Consider the following 15148-nt stretch of genomic DNA (forward strand, 5'->3'; position numbering starts at 1 on the left):
CTGATCATGCTGGTGCACTCCTGTGGTCCCAGCTACTCAGGAGGCTGGGGCAGGAGGATTGCTTAAGCCTATGAGTTCCAGGCTTCAGTGAGGTATAAATACACCATTGCACTCCAGCCTGGGCAACAGAGCAAGACCCTGTCTCAACAAACAAAAATCTAACAGTTATTGAGTTGTTGTTTGTTCTGGAAATGGTTCTAAATGCTTTACATAGATTATTATTTAAGCATCATAATGGTGTCCTGTGAGCTAGCTGCCATTGTCATCTTTATTTTATTAATGAGGCACAGAAAGTCTAAGCAATAGCTGGTATGTGACTGAGTTCAAAGTAGAACTCAAGCCATAGTTGAACTGAATCTAGACACCAAGCTTATTCTATCCAAATAGGCTGCTGTTTCATTAAGGAAGGGAGCAGTAAGAGCTAATAAATATTGTATTTTCTTCAAAAGAAAATTATTTGTTTTGAAGACAGAGGAATAACATGCTATTCAATGTTTACAATTACATGAACCAGGGTAGGTTTTGAGATACTGCACTGCAATTTCCTGAAACCTCCTCTCACTCTCATAGGACTGTTCTACATTTTGCCTGTGTCCATGGCCATATAGAAGTGGTTACTCTCTTGCTGAGGAGAAGATGCCAGATCGACATCTATGACAGACTTAACAGGACACCGTTAATGAAGGTACGTAGTAGCCAACTCTTTCAGCATGAAATGGATTCGATTTGAATACTTAGAGTTAAAATGAATTTATCTCATTTAAATATAACTAGTTGGTGAAACCTGTGGAATATGTATTTTGAATTCTTAGAATTTATAGTCTAATTTTTTACCTAACACGAATAGGCTGTACATTGCCAGGAAGAGGCTTGTGCAATTATTCTCCTGGAACGTGGCGCCAATCCAAACATTAAGGATATCTACGGCAACACTGCTCTCCATTATGCTATGTATAACAAGGGGACTTCGCTGGCAGAAAAACTGCTTTCCCACCGTGCAAATATTGAAGCACTAAATGAGGTATAGATCAATCAACTTTCTTTTCAAAATGTTTGTTTTAACATTGACATAGTTAAGAGTCAGTTTTTCATATTTGGAACTCAAGTGTTCCTGAATGAAAACATTTTGAAATAACTTAATTGTCTAAAATTTTACTTTAAATATTGATAATTTTAAAGAAGCATTAGAGGGCACAGCTATTTTAATGCACTTATGGGAAATATTTATGAATTTGTTAAGGTAAAACTTCTCTTCAAGTATTTGTTTCCTACCCGAGGTGTATTTTTTTTCTAATTAGTATTAAAAAATCACAGGAAAAAAATTACTCTGGAAAGAGGCCTTATCTTAAAACTCAAAACTAAAGCAACTTACAATAAATGGAAGTCTTGTTGCTGCTAACAGTTTTCTAAAAAAAAAAAAAACACTTGATGTATCTTTCATTGGCAAGGTTTAGGAGGGAAAAATTAGAAGGGGAAAGGAGAGTAATCGAAAACATGCAGGTCACTTGGAAATTAGGTAATGAGGGAAAATGCCAAGAAGAGGTTTTGTTTTTTAGTTTGTTTTTCCAGTTGATGTATTGAGACAACATGCTCTTCAGCTTTGGGGTAATCATTTTTGGTTTGGTAAAAAGAGAGATTGAAACTTGCATGAAGATTAATTCTTAGAGGACTCTGAGGAAACCAGATTGGTAGTGAGTAGATGGTGATGAAGTGAGAAACACTTCAGCAAAGGGTGGAACAAGTTAGTAACTAACTTATTACCCATCCTGGCAAAAACAGCCACTTAGATAAGAGTCTAAACTCTCCTTTTAAATCTAGAATGTTTTGGTGGGAAGGTGGGAGATAAGGAGCTTATAAATAGCAAAATCAACTGGGATTCTGAGTTTACTTGTCCCTGTTATACCCACATCCAGGAAAATTAACTGTAGTTTTCATAAATAACTATCTCATACTTTTTTCTCTTTCTGGCCACATCCCAACCTGATAAAGGATACTGGCCGTGTGGGTGAGAGATGAAACTGAAGTGATTGTCTGCTGTGGTAATTCTCAGCTAGAATTGTGCGTTACGGTGACCTGGGGAAATTTTGTTAAAAGTCTACCTGTGTAGGCTTTCCCCCTGAGGATTTTGATGTAATAGATCTAATAAGTTCTGAACATGTACAGTTAAAAATATTTGTCTGAAGCTACGCACGGTGGCATGTTCCGGTAGTCCCAGCTACTCAGGAGGCTGAGGTGGGAGGATTGCTTGAGTCTAGGAGTTTGAGTTCAGCCTGAGAAACATAGTAAGACTCTTGTCTCTTACAACAGCAAGAGAAAAACAAATACCTCAGCGTTCAAATACACTCCTGATGAAGAAGCACAGAATAGATAAGTGCAGTATGTAAATTCCCGTATCTCAAAGACATAAGAAATCTCTAAAAGAGTTGGCATTTGATAGGTGCTACTTTCTTCAAAGTTCTCCTTTCCAATAACATTAGCCTGACTTATCTGTCTTTCTCTATGTTTGTGACTGGGAAGTGAAAGGAAATATCATTGGCAACAGCTCTCAGCTCACAGAATAACACTCTTTCCTTCCCACCATGAATCATTCACTGCCATTCAGAGAGTCTTCAGCAATTTGCTTGTGGGTAATCTTTCAGTAAGTAGAGGCTGACCCTTTCACAATTTCATGTTCCTCTGTCACCATTCTAGTGATTATGTGTCAACAAATGTTCATTACAAGTGAGATTTTCTCAATTAGATTAGTAGCAAATCCTGAACCCCTTTTTTTTTTTTCAGTTGAAGTTGTATTAGGGACTATCTCAGTGTGTCTCTTAAGTTTATAGAGCTTTGGCATAATCAGGATGTCAGTTTTAAACACTGAAATCCTTGAAGTCAGTGAGAATACAATAGGAATTCTTTTAATAATTCAGTTTCCGCAGTCCTATGAACTAATTATCTATTTGGTTAGCAATCTGGGAAAATGATATACACATAGATTGAAAAATGAATAAATGTTGGGAAAATTCTTGAGGTGGGTATTATGAGTCTTAACAGCAATTTTTATTATGTATATGTCAGGGCCTGAGTTTTTTTATTAAACATATGATACTAGAGAAAGAAAAAGTTCCACTTGCAAATACTTGGTTTATACACAATCATTTAGTAACACATTCATAGCAAATATAAAAACACAAGGACTAGAGTCTAAATGTGGCACACAGATTTTTTCTTTGCCTCTTTAAATTGAGTCAACATGTTAAATTTAGTAGACTCATGCAGAAATATGGACCTCGGGCTTAAGAATCAAATCTGGTGTCCCCTGACCCGCATCACTGCTTGGTCTGCTGTGCAGACGTTGTCCTGTGTAGGAGGCACATATTCTTCAGTTTCCTACTGTGCCCACCTGAGTACTTCACTTACTTAGGTAACTCCTTCATCTTTATAAGTATTTGAGTTTACAATTCCTTTTTTATAGTATATTTCCATAACGATTTTGAGGTTTTCAAAACAGCATATATTGGTTCATAATATATAGTCTATAGTTTATATAAATCCCTCAATTATAGACTTGAATTTTAGAATTCAGAAGTTTTTTTAACTCTTTTTAAATATATATACCACAAATAGTCATCTGCTCATGAGAATGCCTAGAAGCCTTTTTAGGTCATTCCTGCTGAGAAGTGGATAGATTATAAATATTGCAGACATTATATCTTTCTTCTCAGCAATGTCCCTTAAAAATGCAAGTGACCTATTGGCTTTTATTATGCTCGAAATAAGCCCTATACATCAGTATTAGAACTTTTATTGATAAGCCGTTGTATTTTTATTTCTGACTTATATTTTGCCTAAAGTAAAAAAAAAAAAAAAAAATGTTAAATAGCAATTTAAATGGAAACCAATACAAATGGATTTAAAAAGTAAAGTTGCATTAGCATCCCAGGATTATCATTATAATTGAGAATAGAATTTCTTACTGACCTTTGCTTTTTAATATTTATTTTCAAAAAGTTTTAACCGGTCTTTCTTATATAGAACATACAGAGCTTTCTAATAGTTAAGATAAAATTTTATCCTCTTGTATTAGGAAAAATCCCATGGACTATTTAATGATAAGGAAAATAAGTGCATTTGAAGGCAATCTCTTTTAATTCAGAGCTCATTTCCTTGGTGATCCCTTTGGATGAGGAGTGCCTGATATTGGCATCCTGACACCATTGATAGAACTAAGTCAAGCAAGTTTGTGCCACCCAGAGGAAATCTCCAATTGTACTGGGAAGCTCTGGCAACTGTATCCCTGCAATTTTAGTTCCTAAAATGTTAATGTTTGCCATAAAAAATATTGTCAAGTTGAGATTAGGCAAAGTTCAAGGAATTTCTAGATTGTTGGCCATATAATACAGTTTTGTAATACTTCTCAAATGCAGATGATCATGGAATCTTTTTGTTAGGGTACAGTTCTTCTGGTAAAACAAATATTCTTTAGAATATAGCTTAAGAAATACTGCTCTAGAGATAATAATTTAGATCATTAATTTATTTTAAAAACTTAAAGTATTTGCTACTATATCTTAGGTTTTAGGGTTACAGAGAAAAAAGATACAGCCCTTGCCCTCAAGAAGCTCTTGGTTTCAGTGGGAAACAATGAAATAATTACAATGTACTGTGCTAAATGCTGAGATAGAAGCAAGGGTTTTGGGGGCTGGTAAATAAAGTGAGTTTTGGAGGTGACTGAAGTTAGCATGGGGAGGCAGAGGAGAGGTGTTTGCAAGGCAGTGTGTGGGAAAGCACAGAGGAGTGAAAAGGAAAGGACTGCTTTGCGTTTACTTTCTTTCTTTATTGCATGTTTAAGTTCATAGCATCTTATAGAAGATTTTTAGTTCAGTTGAGATATACATAATTTTGTGAAATATAAGTTGTTTTTGCTTTCTTACAGGAAGGAAACACTCCACTTTTGTTTGCTATAAATTCTAAGAGACAGCAAATGGTGGAATTTTTATTGAAGAACCAGGCAAATATACATGCTGTTGACAATTACAGAAGGTGCAATCGTTTTTGGGTTTTTTGCTTGTTTTTTTGTTTGTTTGTTTGTTTATTTCCTAAAAACCTGAGTGTTCTAGAGTGGTAACAGTCACGGAAGTCAGAAATGTTAATAAGTTTAGCTTATAATTATTGGCGTATAGTAAATAATTAGTTAGGTAGAAAAGCAGTTATTTGGACTGAACAACGTAAAAAAAGACAATGTAGTACGATTCATCTTCTCTTGTAGACTGTTATTTGTAATCTGATATTTTCAGTTCTGTAATCTTATATTAGCTAAAGGGGTTTTGTATTTTATTAATTTTATAAAGTGTACACTTTAACTTTCAGTTTACAACTACTACCATTGTTGTTGTTGTTGTTGTTGTTGTTGCTGCTGTTGTTTTCAGCCTGCCGATAGCTCTTACTTATTTGACCCCTAGCTGACTTTGAATTACAATATATCAGACTAGAAAAGCAATGGGGAAATCTTCATGTAAATCTTTGCCTACTTTAGATGACTGACCTCAGCACAGTTTCTTGGCCATCAAAGGACTATAAATTAGTAACTTGTATTATGTCATACCTCAATGGGACAAGAAGCTTCCTTGTTGTCCCTGCCTTTTAGCCTTGGTGGTAATTTACCAAGATGAACACTTGAGCACCCAAGATGCTTATACACATAAGCTAGTACATGTAAATGGTTATTATGTCTATCCTGACAGGCAAGATATGAAATTGGTAAAGTGTATCCAATTTGCTAATTAAATATCTTTATTAAAGTTCTTGAGTGCTGTTATTTCTTTATATTAGAACAGCCCTCATGCTTGCTGTGCAGCATAACTCGTCAAGTATCATCAGCCTCCTCCTTCAACAAAATGTAAATATCTTTTCTCAAGACATGTTTGGCCAAACTGCCGAGGATTATGCTGTTTGTTGTGATTTGAGGAGGTACGTGCTTATATGAAAAGACTGGTTAACACTAAATTAAGGCTTAAAATAATTACAAATATTGCATCTTATACATTAGGTGACAGTTCATAGTTTGGTTGAGGTAGTTTGGAATGGCCACTAGTTAGTCCACTTTTTAGCCAGAAATCAAACAGAAAGCTAGACTAGTTAGAAGTAGCAATGAGTGCACGATTCTTTCAGGACTTTTAAAGACCTTTATTCCTAGGGATCTCAGTGTTGTTTATTTTATTCCAAGTATACTCCTTATATGTGAGATATAAATAATGTCACGTCTTTTCCTTTTTTAATTTTTTTATTTTATTTTTATTTATTTATTTTTTTTTTTGGAACAAGGTCTGACTATGTTGCCGATCTTCCCGAGCTCAAGTGATTCTTCTGCCTCGGCCTCACAAACTGCTAGCCACCATGCCTGGCCTGACTTTTCTAATTAGTTATTGGATCTTGAAATGTCCAGTTTAGCAGAAAATCTTGTATTATCCCCTGGGGCTATCTCCTATGCCTTCCTGCTTTGAATTTTTCAAAAAGCTAAGGGGTTCCCTAAGTCCAAGGAAGACAATCTTGCTTTACAAGTCAGAAGAAGAGGGGGAAAGGCAGTTCTAGTCATTCTGTTGTTTCCATTGATTCACTTGCTGTATTGCTGCCATTGTAACTGGTCCTGCAATCTGGTAATGATTGACTTTTGCCACCAGTATGCCCTTACCGATTCAGATCCCTCTCTCTTCATGGTGACACATACACAGTGTCCACAGCTACAGTGCTTTTTTAGTTCATGTACATAGATAGGCTCAGCCATTGTTCCCAGCACCCTGCTCTGGCAGTGAGGCCTCCTGGCTTTACCCACACACATAGTGAATAAACTGAACTTCCCCCAACACTAAAAACCTTATCTGTAGCCCACCTCTTAGCTAGGCTACAGTGGGTTTTGTTTTTTGTTTTTTGTTTTTTGTTTTGAGACAGAGTCTTGCTCAGTCACCCAGGCTGGAGAGCAGAGTTGTGATCTCGGCTCACTGCAAGCTCCCCATCCTGGGTTCACGCCATTCTCCTGCCTCAGCCTCCTGAGTAACTGGGACTACAGGCACCTGCCACCAAGCCTGGCTAATTTTTTTTGTATTTTTAGTAGAGATGGTGTTTCACCATGCTAGCCAGGATGGTCTCGATCTCCTGACCTCATAATCCACCCGCCTTGGCCTCCCAAAGTGCTGGGATTACAGGCATGAGCCACCATGCCCGGCCCACAACTACAGTGTTTTTTAGTTCATGTACTTAGGCTCAGCCATTGTTCTCGGCACCCTGCTCTGACAGCAAGTCCTCCTGGCTTTACCCACACACACAGTGAGTAAATTGACATTCTAACTAATACTAAAAACCTTACTTGTAGCCCACCTCCTGACTAGGCTTAGCCTATACCTTCATGGCATGTTATCCTTTGAGACCAATGTCCATCTTTTCTCTAGCAAATATTAGTTGGATTGTACTCAACAGTTAGGGATGTTCAAATAATGTTGCAGGAAGAGAGCCGAGGTCCCTTTGCCTTTTGTTGTCACATCTGTACCTTGAGGCTTTTTTCTGTCCTGTGTAGCAGCTATTGTTAGAAAGTAAAAGGCTCCACATTATCCTTCAATAGAATCGGGGGCACCAACTTGCAGTTGGCCCCACAAATAATGTGTTTCCATAATAATGAAAATCTCTCAGGCTACTCGCCTCTCTACCTCAAGTTTTTAAAATATTTTAAAATTCTACCTCACAGGAAGTCATTCAATAGAATTCTCTGTATCTAAAGTAGGTAATTTGGATTTAACAGAGCTAAGCCTCATCCATGACTCTTGAATATCCATATATAAAACAGGGCTTTATACTTGTTTCAGCAGCACATATTCTAAAATTGGATCAATACAGAACAGATAAGCATGCCTGCTGCCTAAGGATGGCACACAAATTCAGAAAGCATTCCACATGTTGCACAGTCCCCAGAAGGTCATTTGACTATTTGTTAACTAGCTTCAAGGAAACAATGTGAGTCAAACCAAAACAGGAGACACCTGATATGGAAATTGTTATTATGAACATTATAGAAGTATTCATGTAAGGTGATCTGTGAAATGAGAACACAGCTGAGTGGCATATGGGATGTTACATGCAAATATGTTGTTAGTACATGACTTGAAAATGAGGAAACATCAACTTGCATCTCTTTCATGGAACTGAAAAACAATACAAGCAAGGCTTTGTCTTGTATGTCAGTCGGAGAGGACCCAGAAGATGCAGCCTCTGACACAGACCTGCTGGCTCTGAGTTTGAGGAGGGAGGGAAGGAATGTTAGTTGTCCCAGCCAGGTTTTGACATCTATTAGTTTTCTGCCCTTGGTGTGATTGATGAGCTCAGTAATAGGGGACAATTAGGTTATATGTTTTAATGACATAATAATATATTTATATATAAATTTAGTTACAAGTTATGAACTAGCTAAAATGCTCTGAACTACAAGCCACAATGAATAGAACCAATAAGCAAAATTAGCACTTAATAACATTCTCTGAAAACTATGACATTTAAATATTAGAACCTATGAAAAAACACCCATCAGGTTTTATTTGAGATTCCAAAATTGTTCCAGCAATGCAGCTCAAGAATAAATTTTTCCATTGCTTTACTATTTCTCTGAACATTTAAACATTTTACCTCATTACATCCTCCTAACAACCTAGTGAAGTCAAGTAGTAAAATCTTTGTTTTTTAGAAGAAGCCGTGGCGCCTAAGAGAAGCAACTGGTCTGAAAACGAAATACCTATTGGTCACAGAGCAAGGACTTACTCTGAGTGCAGGGCAGTTTCCAGGCTGTTAAGCTAACTAAAATTAATTTACTGAGCTATGCTTTTCTCAGTTTATGTGTACTTTCTGTTTTTCTTCTTTAATTAGAAGCTTAACAAGTTTATAGAGCTTAAAATGTTAAAGTGTATTGGACATTAGAGTTCTGATATTAGCTCTGATATTGTCTGAAATGCTTTAAGAATTTAATATGTTTGGTAATTATTTTTCATATCACTATTAAAATACTAATTTTGTTACATTTATTATGCATAGCATTCAACAACAAATTTTGGAACATAAAAATAAGATGCTTAAAAATCATCTTCGAAATGACAATCAAGGTAAGACTTCTGATAGTAAATTTCTCATGTCTCTTGGTGATCTTACTGATTTTCAGAAAGCAAAATTACAGGCCAGGCATGGTGGCTCACACCTGTAATCCCAGCAGTTTGGGGAGTCAAGGCGGGTGGATCACCTGAGGTCAGGATTTTGAGACCAGCCTGGCTAACATTGTGAAACCCCATCTCTACTAAAAATACAAAAATTAGCTGGGCGTGGTGGCGGGCACCTGTAATCTGAGCTACTTGGGAGGCTGAGGCAGGAGAATCACTTGAACCCGGGAAATTGAGGTTGCAGTGAGCTGAGATCGCACCACTGCACTCCAGCCTGGATGAAAGAGCAAGGCTGTATCTCCAAAGAAAACAAAAAAAAATAACATTACATATTTTTAATCATAAAAGAGCAGTTTAAAATATATACATTTATATATATAATAATTTTTTTAATTTAATTTCTTTAGTTTAGAATTGAGTTATTTAAAAAGTTAGTTCTAGCTAATTCTCAATCTCAAACAGTATTGTCTGAAAAAAATTCATTTACTTACCTATGATCCCTAAAATTCTACATTATATTTTTGTATTAATATAAGTAAGAAATTAGATTTTTAAGTTAATATGTTGCGATTTCCTCTATAATTACATTGTTACAAATTGGACTTGTTATGCAAATGGATCTTCTATTTAATTTTTATAGTAAATGGTTTATATATAGTAAATAAATGTTAATTACAGTTGATTCTTGAATATTGTGGGGGTTAGGGACTCTGATCCATGTTCAGTTGAAAATCTGAATATAACTTGGACTCCTTCCAAACTTAATTACTAATAGACTACTGTTGACTGGAAACTTTACTGATAACATAAACAGTTGATGAACACATAATTGGTATGTGTTGCATTGTTATATACTATGCTTTTAGAATAAAGTAAGCAAGAGAAATGAAGCTGTTATAAAGAAAATCATAGAAAAGAAAAATATACTTACTATTCATAAACATAAGTGAATCCTCCCAAAGGTCTTCATCTTTCTCATCAGGTTGATTTGGCTGAGGAGGAAGAAAATGGTTGGTTTTGCTCTCTCTGGGTTGCAGAGGCTGAAGAAAAATCTGCATATAAGTGGACCCCTGCAGTTGAAACTCTTGTTGTTCAGGGTCAACTGCATTACACAGGAATCTGTGTCACTAAGAAAGTAACTGTCTTTAGAACTGGGAATTCAACAATCCCTTTCTGATACCATAAACAAATGGCAATAAGAACCATAAAACTGAGCCATTGTGCACCCATACAAATAGGAGATTATTTCTGAAGATACCTACTGAATGCAGAAGACAGAAAAGTAATTCCTTCCCAAGAAGCAGAAATTATGTTACATATTCTTATACAAACAAGGTCTACTTTTAATTTATTCACCATAAGTTGGAACCTCATGAGATAAATTCACTTCTTAGAACAAGCTGTGTTTTTTTATATGCTGGATAATTATAATAATAGTAATTTTGTTGGAACAAGATAATCTGTTACCAGGCTGGGCGTGGTGGCTCATGCATGTAATCCCAGCACTTGGGAGGCCAAGGAAGGCAGATCACTTGACGTCAGGAGTTTGAGACCAGCCTGGCCAACATGGTGAAACCCTATCTTTACTAAAAGTACAAAAATTAACCAGGCATGGGGGTGGGCACCCATATTCCCAACTACTCGGGACGCTGAGGCAGGAGAATTGTTTGAACCTTGGAGGTGGAGATTGCAGTGAGCTAAGAACGTGCCACTGCACTCCAGCCTGGGTGACTGAGCAAGATTCCATCTCAAAAAACAAACAAAAAAAAAAACAAAAAAAAAACCTCTGGTAACCATTAGGCAAGAGATGATCATAATAAATATTCCAATAGCCAAACTCTAGGCTCAAAAAATTTTTTAAAATTATAATAAAATTATAAAAATGGTTCACAATAACAAAAGTATAACACGTAATGTGTTGTACAGTCTGAACTGTATAAAGACACCGTTAATTTAGTATATATTTATCAAACCTCTTCTGTAAGTTAGGTTTGGCAAATGCACGAGACAAAGATGGAATTGACGTAGTTTTTGTCTTTAAGGTGCTCATAATAGAATATTAGAATATAGATAACTTTAATTTTTGTGTTTTTTAACAGACTTTTTAAGAAAAATATTTTAATTCATTCATATACTTGTCCACTTAAAAAATAACTATCATATATCTTTTATAGACTAAGCATTTTTCCAATGTTACAAAATACATTTAAAAAATACAGTTAGGAGATTGTTATTACCGCTGTTATTTATTTACCACCTTAAATAGTGCTTACTGTATGTCCATTGTCACCTGGGAGCTTATAGTTATTATTTATTACATATGTATCATGTTCAGTATGTGCCAAGCACGTTTATGTTTGTGGTAATGAATGCAAGCTTCTAAAATGTGGGTAGGATTTAGGGTAAGCATGCAGAGTGGGTGGAACTTTGCCAGGTAAGGAGGCAGAGGGATGATGCTTGGCAGAAGGAGTATCTAACAAGCTTGCATGTTTGACAGAAGCAGCAGCCACGAGGAATGAAAGTTTTAAAACACGAGGAGCAAGTTCAAAAGATAGGACACCTGAGTGAACTTTGTAGAGTTTATGAGCAGTTCAAATTTACTAGTGCAAAAAAATATATATGGAGAGCTTGGTAATGAGGTGAAAATAGCTTACAGTTATTATTTATTACGTATTTATCGTGTTTAGTATGTGTCAGTGAAGGCAGGCTTAGGAGAGACTTTGTTGTTGGTTTACCTGTGTCTAGAAACAAGTCCAGTAAAAGACTTTTAATAGTATAGAACTGAGTAGATCTTATCCTGTAGGCCAGGGGAAACTTCTGAGGTAGAATGCTTTGGGCTGCAGATACTAGAGGACATAACAGTGGCCAAACCATAAGAACCAGGCTTGTTTTGGTTGTCCGGTGATATTATTGGATCCCACGTGTTCCTCTTTCAGCTATGCTGTTGACAGTGTCTTGTTCATGTCTCCTTTCATGGTTGGCTACTTAGCAACAGCTCCAAACATCATGTTCTCACAAGACAGTATCTAAAGGCTGGAAGGGCTGCTTTTCTTCACATGTGTCTTTTAAATTGAGAAAAAACTCAGAAGCTTGCAGGGGACTTTTTGTAATTTTTTTTTTTCGGGAATGTAGTCTCGCTCTGTCACCAGTCTGGAGTCCAGTGGCACGATCTCGGCTCACTGCAGCCTCCGCCTCCCGGGTTCAAGCAATTCTCCTGCCTCAGCCTCCCAAGGAGCTGGGACAACAGGCACGTGCGACCATGCCCAGGTAAGTTTTGTATTTTTAGTAGAGACTGGGTTTCACCATGTTGGCCAGGATGGTCTCGGTCTCTTGATCTCGTGTTCTGCCCACCTCGGCCTCCCAAAGTGCTGGGGTTACAGGCATGAGCCACCGTGCTCAGCCCTTTTTGTAATACTTTATTGGCTGGGTCACACCACATGTTCATTCCTAAACCAGGCACTGGGAAAGCAAATGTGGTTATGTGATTAGCTTTGAATAATCACTTACCTTTTGAAGCTGGGGAGGGGTATTGGGATAAGAAATATCCAAATTTGTGATTCTCCAGCAAGAAACAACAAGGAACTGCTCCTGGGTAGGGAGCCAGCAGTGTTTGCTCTAGAAATTCATTGGAAAATTGTGAGCAGGGGAGGCGTTAGATTCGATTTGAGAATTAGGGCATTCTGTTCAGGGTGTAAAGCAGGGATTGGCAAGCTTTTTCTGTAAAGGGCCAAATAGGAAATATTTTAGGCCATGGGGTCTCTCTCTCTCTCTCTTTCTCTCCCTCTCTCTCTCTCTGTCTTTTTCAAGAACGATTTAAGCAGCTGAAGGCCATGTGATCTCTGTCGTAGCTACTCAACCCTGCCATTGTAGTGTGAAAGCAGTCATAGGCAGCATGTCAGTGAATAGGCATGACTGTACTCTCATAAAACTTTACTGAGAAAAAACTTATGGTAGGCAGGATTTGGCCTGTGGTCTGCAGTGTGCTGACCCATTTTGTAGAGGGTAGATGGAGGATAGTTGTCACCTGGGAGCATATAGTTATTATTTACTAGAAATTTATTATGTTCATTAGATGCCATGCAGTTTTAAATTTGTGGTGATGACTGCAAGCTTCTAAAAAAATGGGTAGGATTTAGGGGAAGCCTGCAGCATAAGTGAAACTTTGCCAGGTAAGGAGGCAGAGGAATGAGGTTTTCTAGAAGGAATATCTAACAAGCTTGCATGTTTGGCAGAAACAGCAGCTGTGAAGCCTGCAAATTTGAAAAAAGGAAAAGAAGTTGCAAAAGGTAAGACACTTGAGTGTCTCTACTCTTAACCATGTGAAGAGACGGGGAGACAAGGGAAGCTTCAGTCGTAGTTAATGCTATAGTTTCCTTGTCACAAATCCATGGAGTCCATGAGTCTATTACAAGGTTTTCACCCATCCATTATAAAATAAAACGGTGGAGCTCCAGTTTATTCATTTGAAAATATTGGTGTTGCCAGGGATGGTGGCTCCTGCCTGTGATCTTGGCAGTGTTGGAGGCTGAGATAGAAGCATCCCTTGAGGCTAGGAGGTCCAGCAGCCTGGGCAACATTGCCAGACCCCGTGTCTATTTTTTAAAAACTGTAGTTGGGTGTGGTGTTCTGCCCCTGTGATCTCAGCTACTTGGGAAGCTGAAGCAGGACAATTACTTGAGCCAAGGAGTTTGAACCTGCAGTTAGCTATGATAACAACATTATACTATAGCCTGAGGGGCAGAGTGAGACCCCATCTCTGATAAAAAATCAAGTAAAATAAGATACAATAAAATAAAATGTTGGTCTTTTTCTTGGAATTATGCGTTTCTAATTTGTTTTGCTTTTTAAAAAAATTTCAGAAACAACAGTAATAGTTGGTTTATATAAGGCTTTCAGAAACTGGCTTCTGCCCAAATCTCCATCTGCAGCCCTTTCTCTGTCTGCCTCTTTTCCTGGCATTACTGAGCTGCTGGTGATGCCCCCGTCGCCGTCCCTCTCATGTAGACAAATACATACACTCTGGGAGGCTTCTCTCCCTCTCTTGCCACTGCCTGGCATGTACTATCTTTCCTGCCCTCTGCCTCTTTTAATCTGGTGAACCTCACTGTCTAAGTCTCAGTCCAGGCATGTTTTCTCCAAAAGCCATTCCTGACAGCTTTTATTCTCATTCTTTAAACCCCAGTGCCTACCACTTAGCAGGAACTCAATAAATATTTAGTAAAATAAAGACTGTTTATACAAAGATGACTGCTACAGTCTGGCAACAAAGGGGATAGACATGCAAAGACATGATGTGCAGTTCAGATGGTGAAGTGACACTAGAAAAATGGACAAAGTACTAAGGGAGCCCCAAGGAAGGAGAGCCTGTGTATGTGGAGAAAGCCAGATTCAAGGAGGACTTCACATAGCATTTTGAGCCTTTTTTCTTTTTCTGTTTTTGGAAACAAGTTCTTAATCTGTCACCCAGGGTGGACTGCAATGGCATGATCGAGACTCACTGCAAACTGAAGCTCCTGGGCTTAAGGGATCCTCTTGCCTCAAATTCTTGAATAGCTGGTACTACAGGCACATACCACCATGTCTGGCAAATTTTCTATAGAGTCAGGATTTCACTATGGTCTCCAGGCTGGTCTTAAACTCCTTGCTTTAAGCAGTTATCCCACCTGGGCCTTCCAAAGTGCTGGGATAACAGGTGTGAGCTACTGTGCCCAGCCTACATTCTGAGTCTGAAAACACAACAATAAATTTGTCAGAATAGTAGAAGGAAATATTTCAGATGTAAAAAACAGGGTGTACACTATAAAGGTATAACGGTAACAAAAATTTTGCAAATTATTAGTAAATAACAACTCGCTTAGCATGCTGTTAAACAGATACTATTATGAAGTAGAGAATAGTAAAGTGTTACTTAATATGTTTTCACTGTATTTTTAAATTTTGTTTTGTTTCCAGCACTTTTGTTTACTTATGTTAAG

General features: G+C 37.4%; 1 protein-coding gene across 1 annotated transcript in view; it reads left to right on the plus strand.

Annotated features, from left to right (window-relative positions):
- Window positions 1-570: 570 nt before the first annotated feature.
- The window catches only part of LOC105536610 (ankyrin repeat domain-containing protein 18B-like), a gene marked incomplete at its 5' end in the record, with an annotated part of 69017 nt that continues 54439 nt past the window's right edge, over window positions 571-15148 (plus strand). The window contains 6 exons of the mRNA XM_011976014.1: window positions 571-685; window positions 848-1021; window positions 4919-5025; window positions 5815-5952; window positions 9055-9122; window positions 13406-13459. Of these exons, the coding sequence (XP_011831404.1) occupies window positions 571-685; window positions 848-1021; window positions 4919-5025; window positions 5815-5952; window positions 9055-9122; window positions 13406-13459 (656 nt within the window). The remainder of the gene's footprint in view (window positions 686-847; window positions 1022-4918; window positions 5026-5814; window positions 5953-9054; window positions 9123-13405; window positions 13460-15148) is intronic.

The sequence above is a fragment of the Mandrillus leucophaeus genome, unplaced genomic scaffold (assembly GCF_000951045.1).
Source record: "Mandrillus leucophaeus isolate KB7577 unplaced genomic scaffold, Mleu.le_1.0 Scaffold161, whole genome shotgun sequence".
Classification (NCBI taxonomy): Eukaryota; Metazoa; Chordata; class Mammalia; order Primates; family Cercopithecidae; genus Mandrillus; species Mandrillus leucophaeus.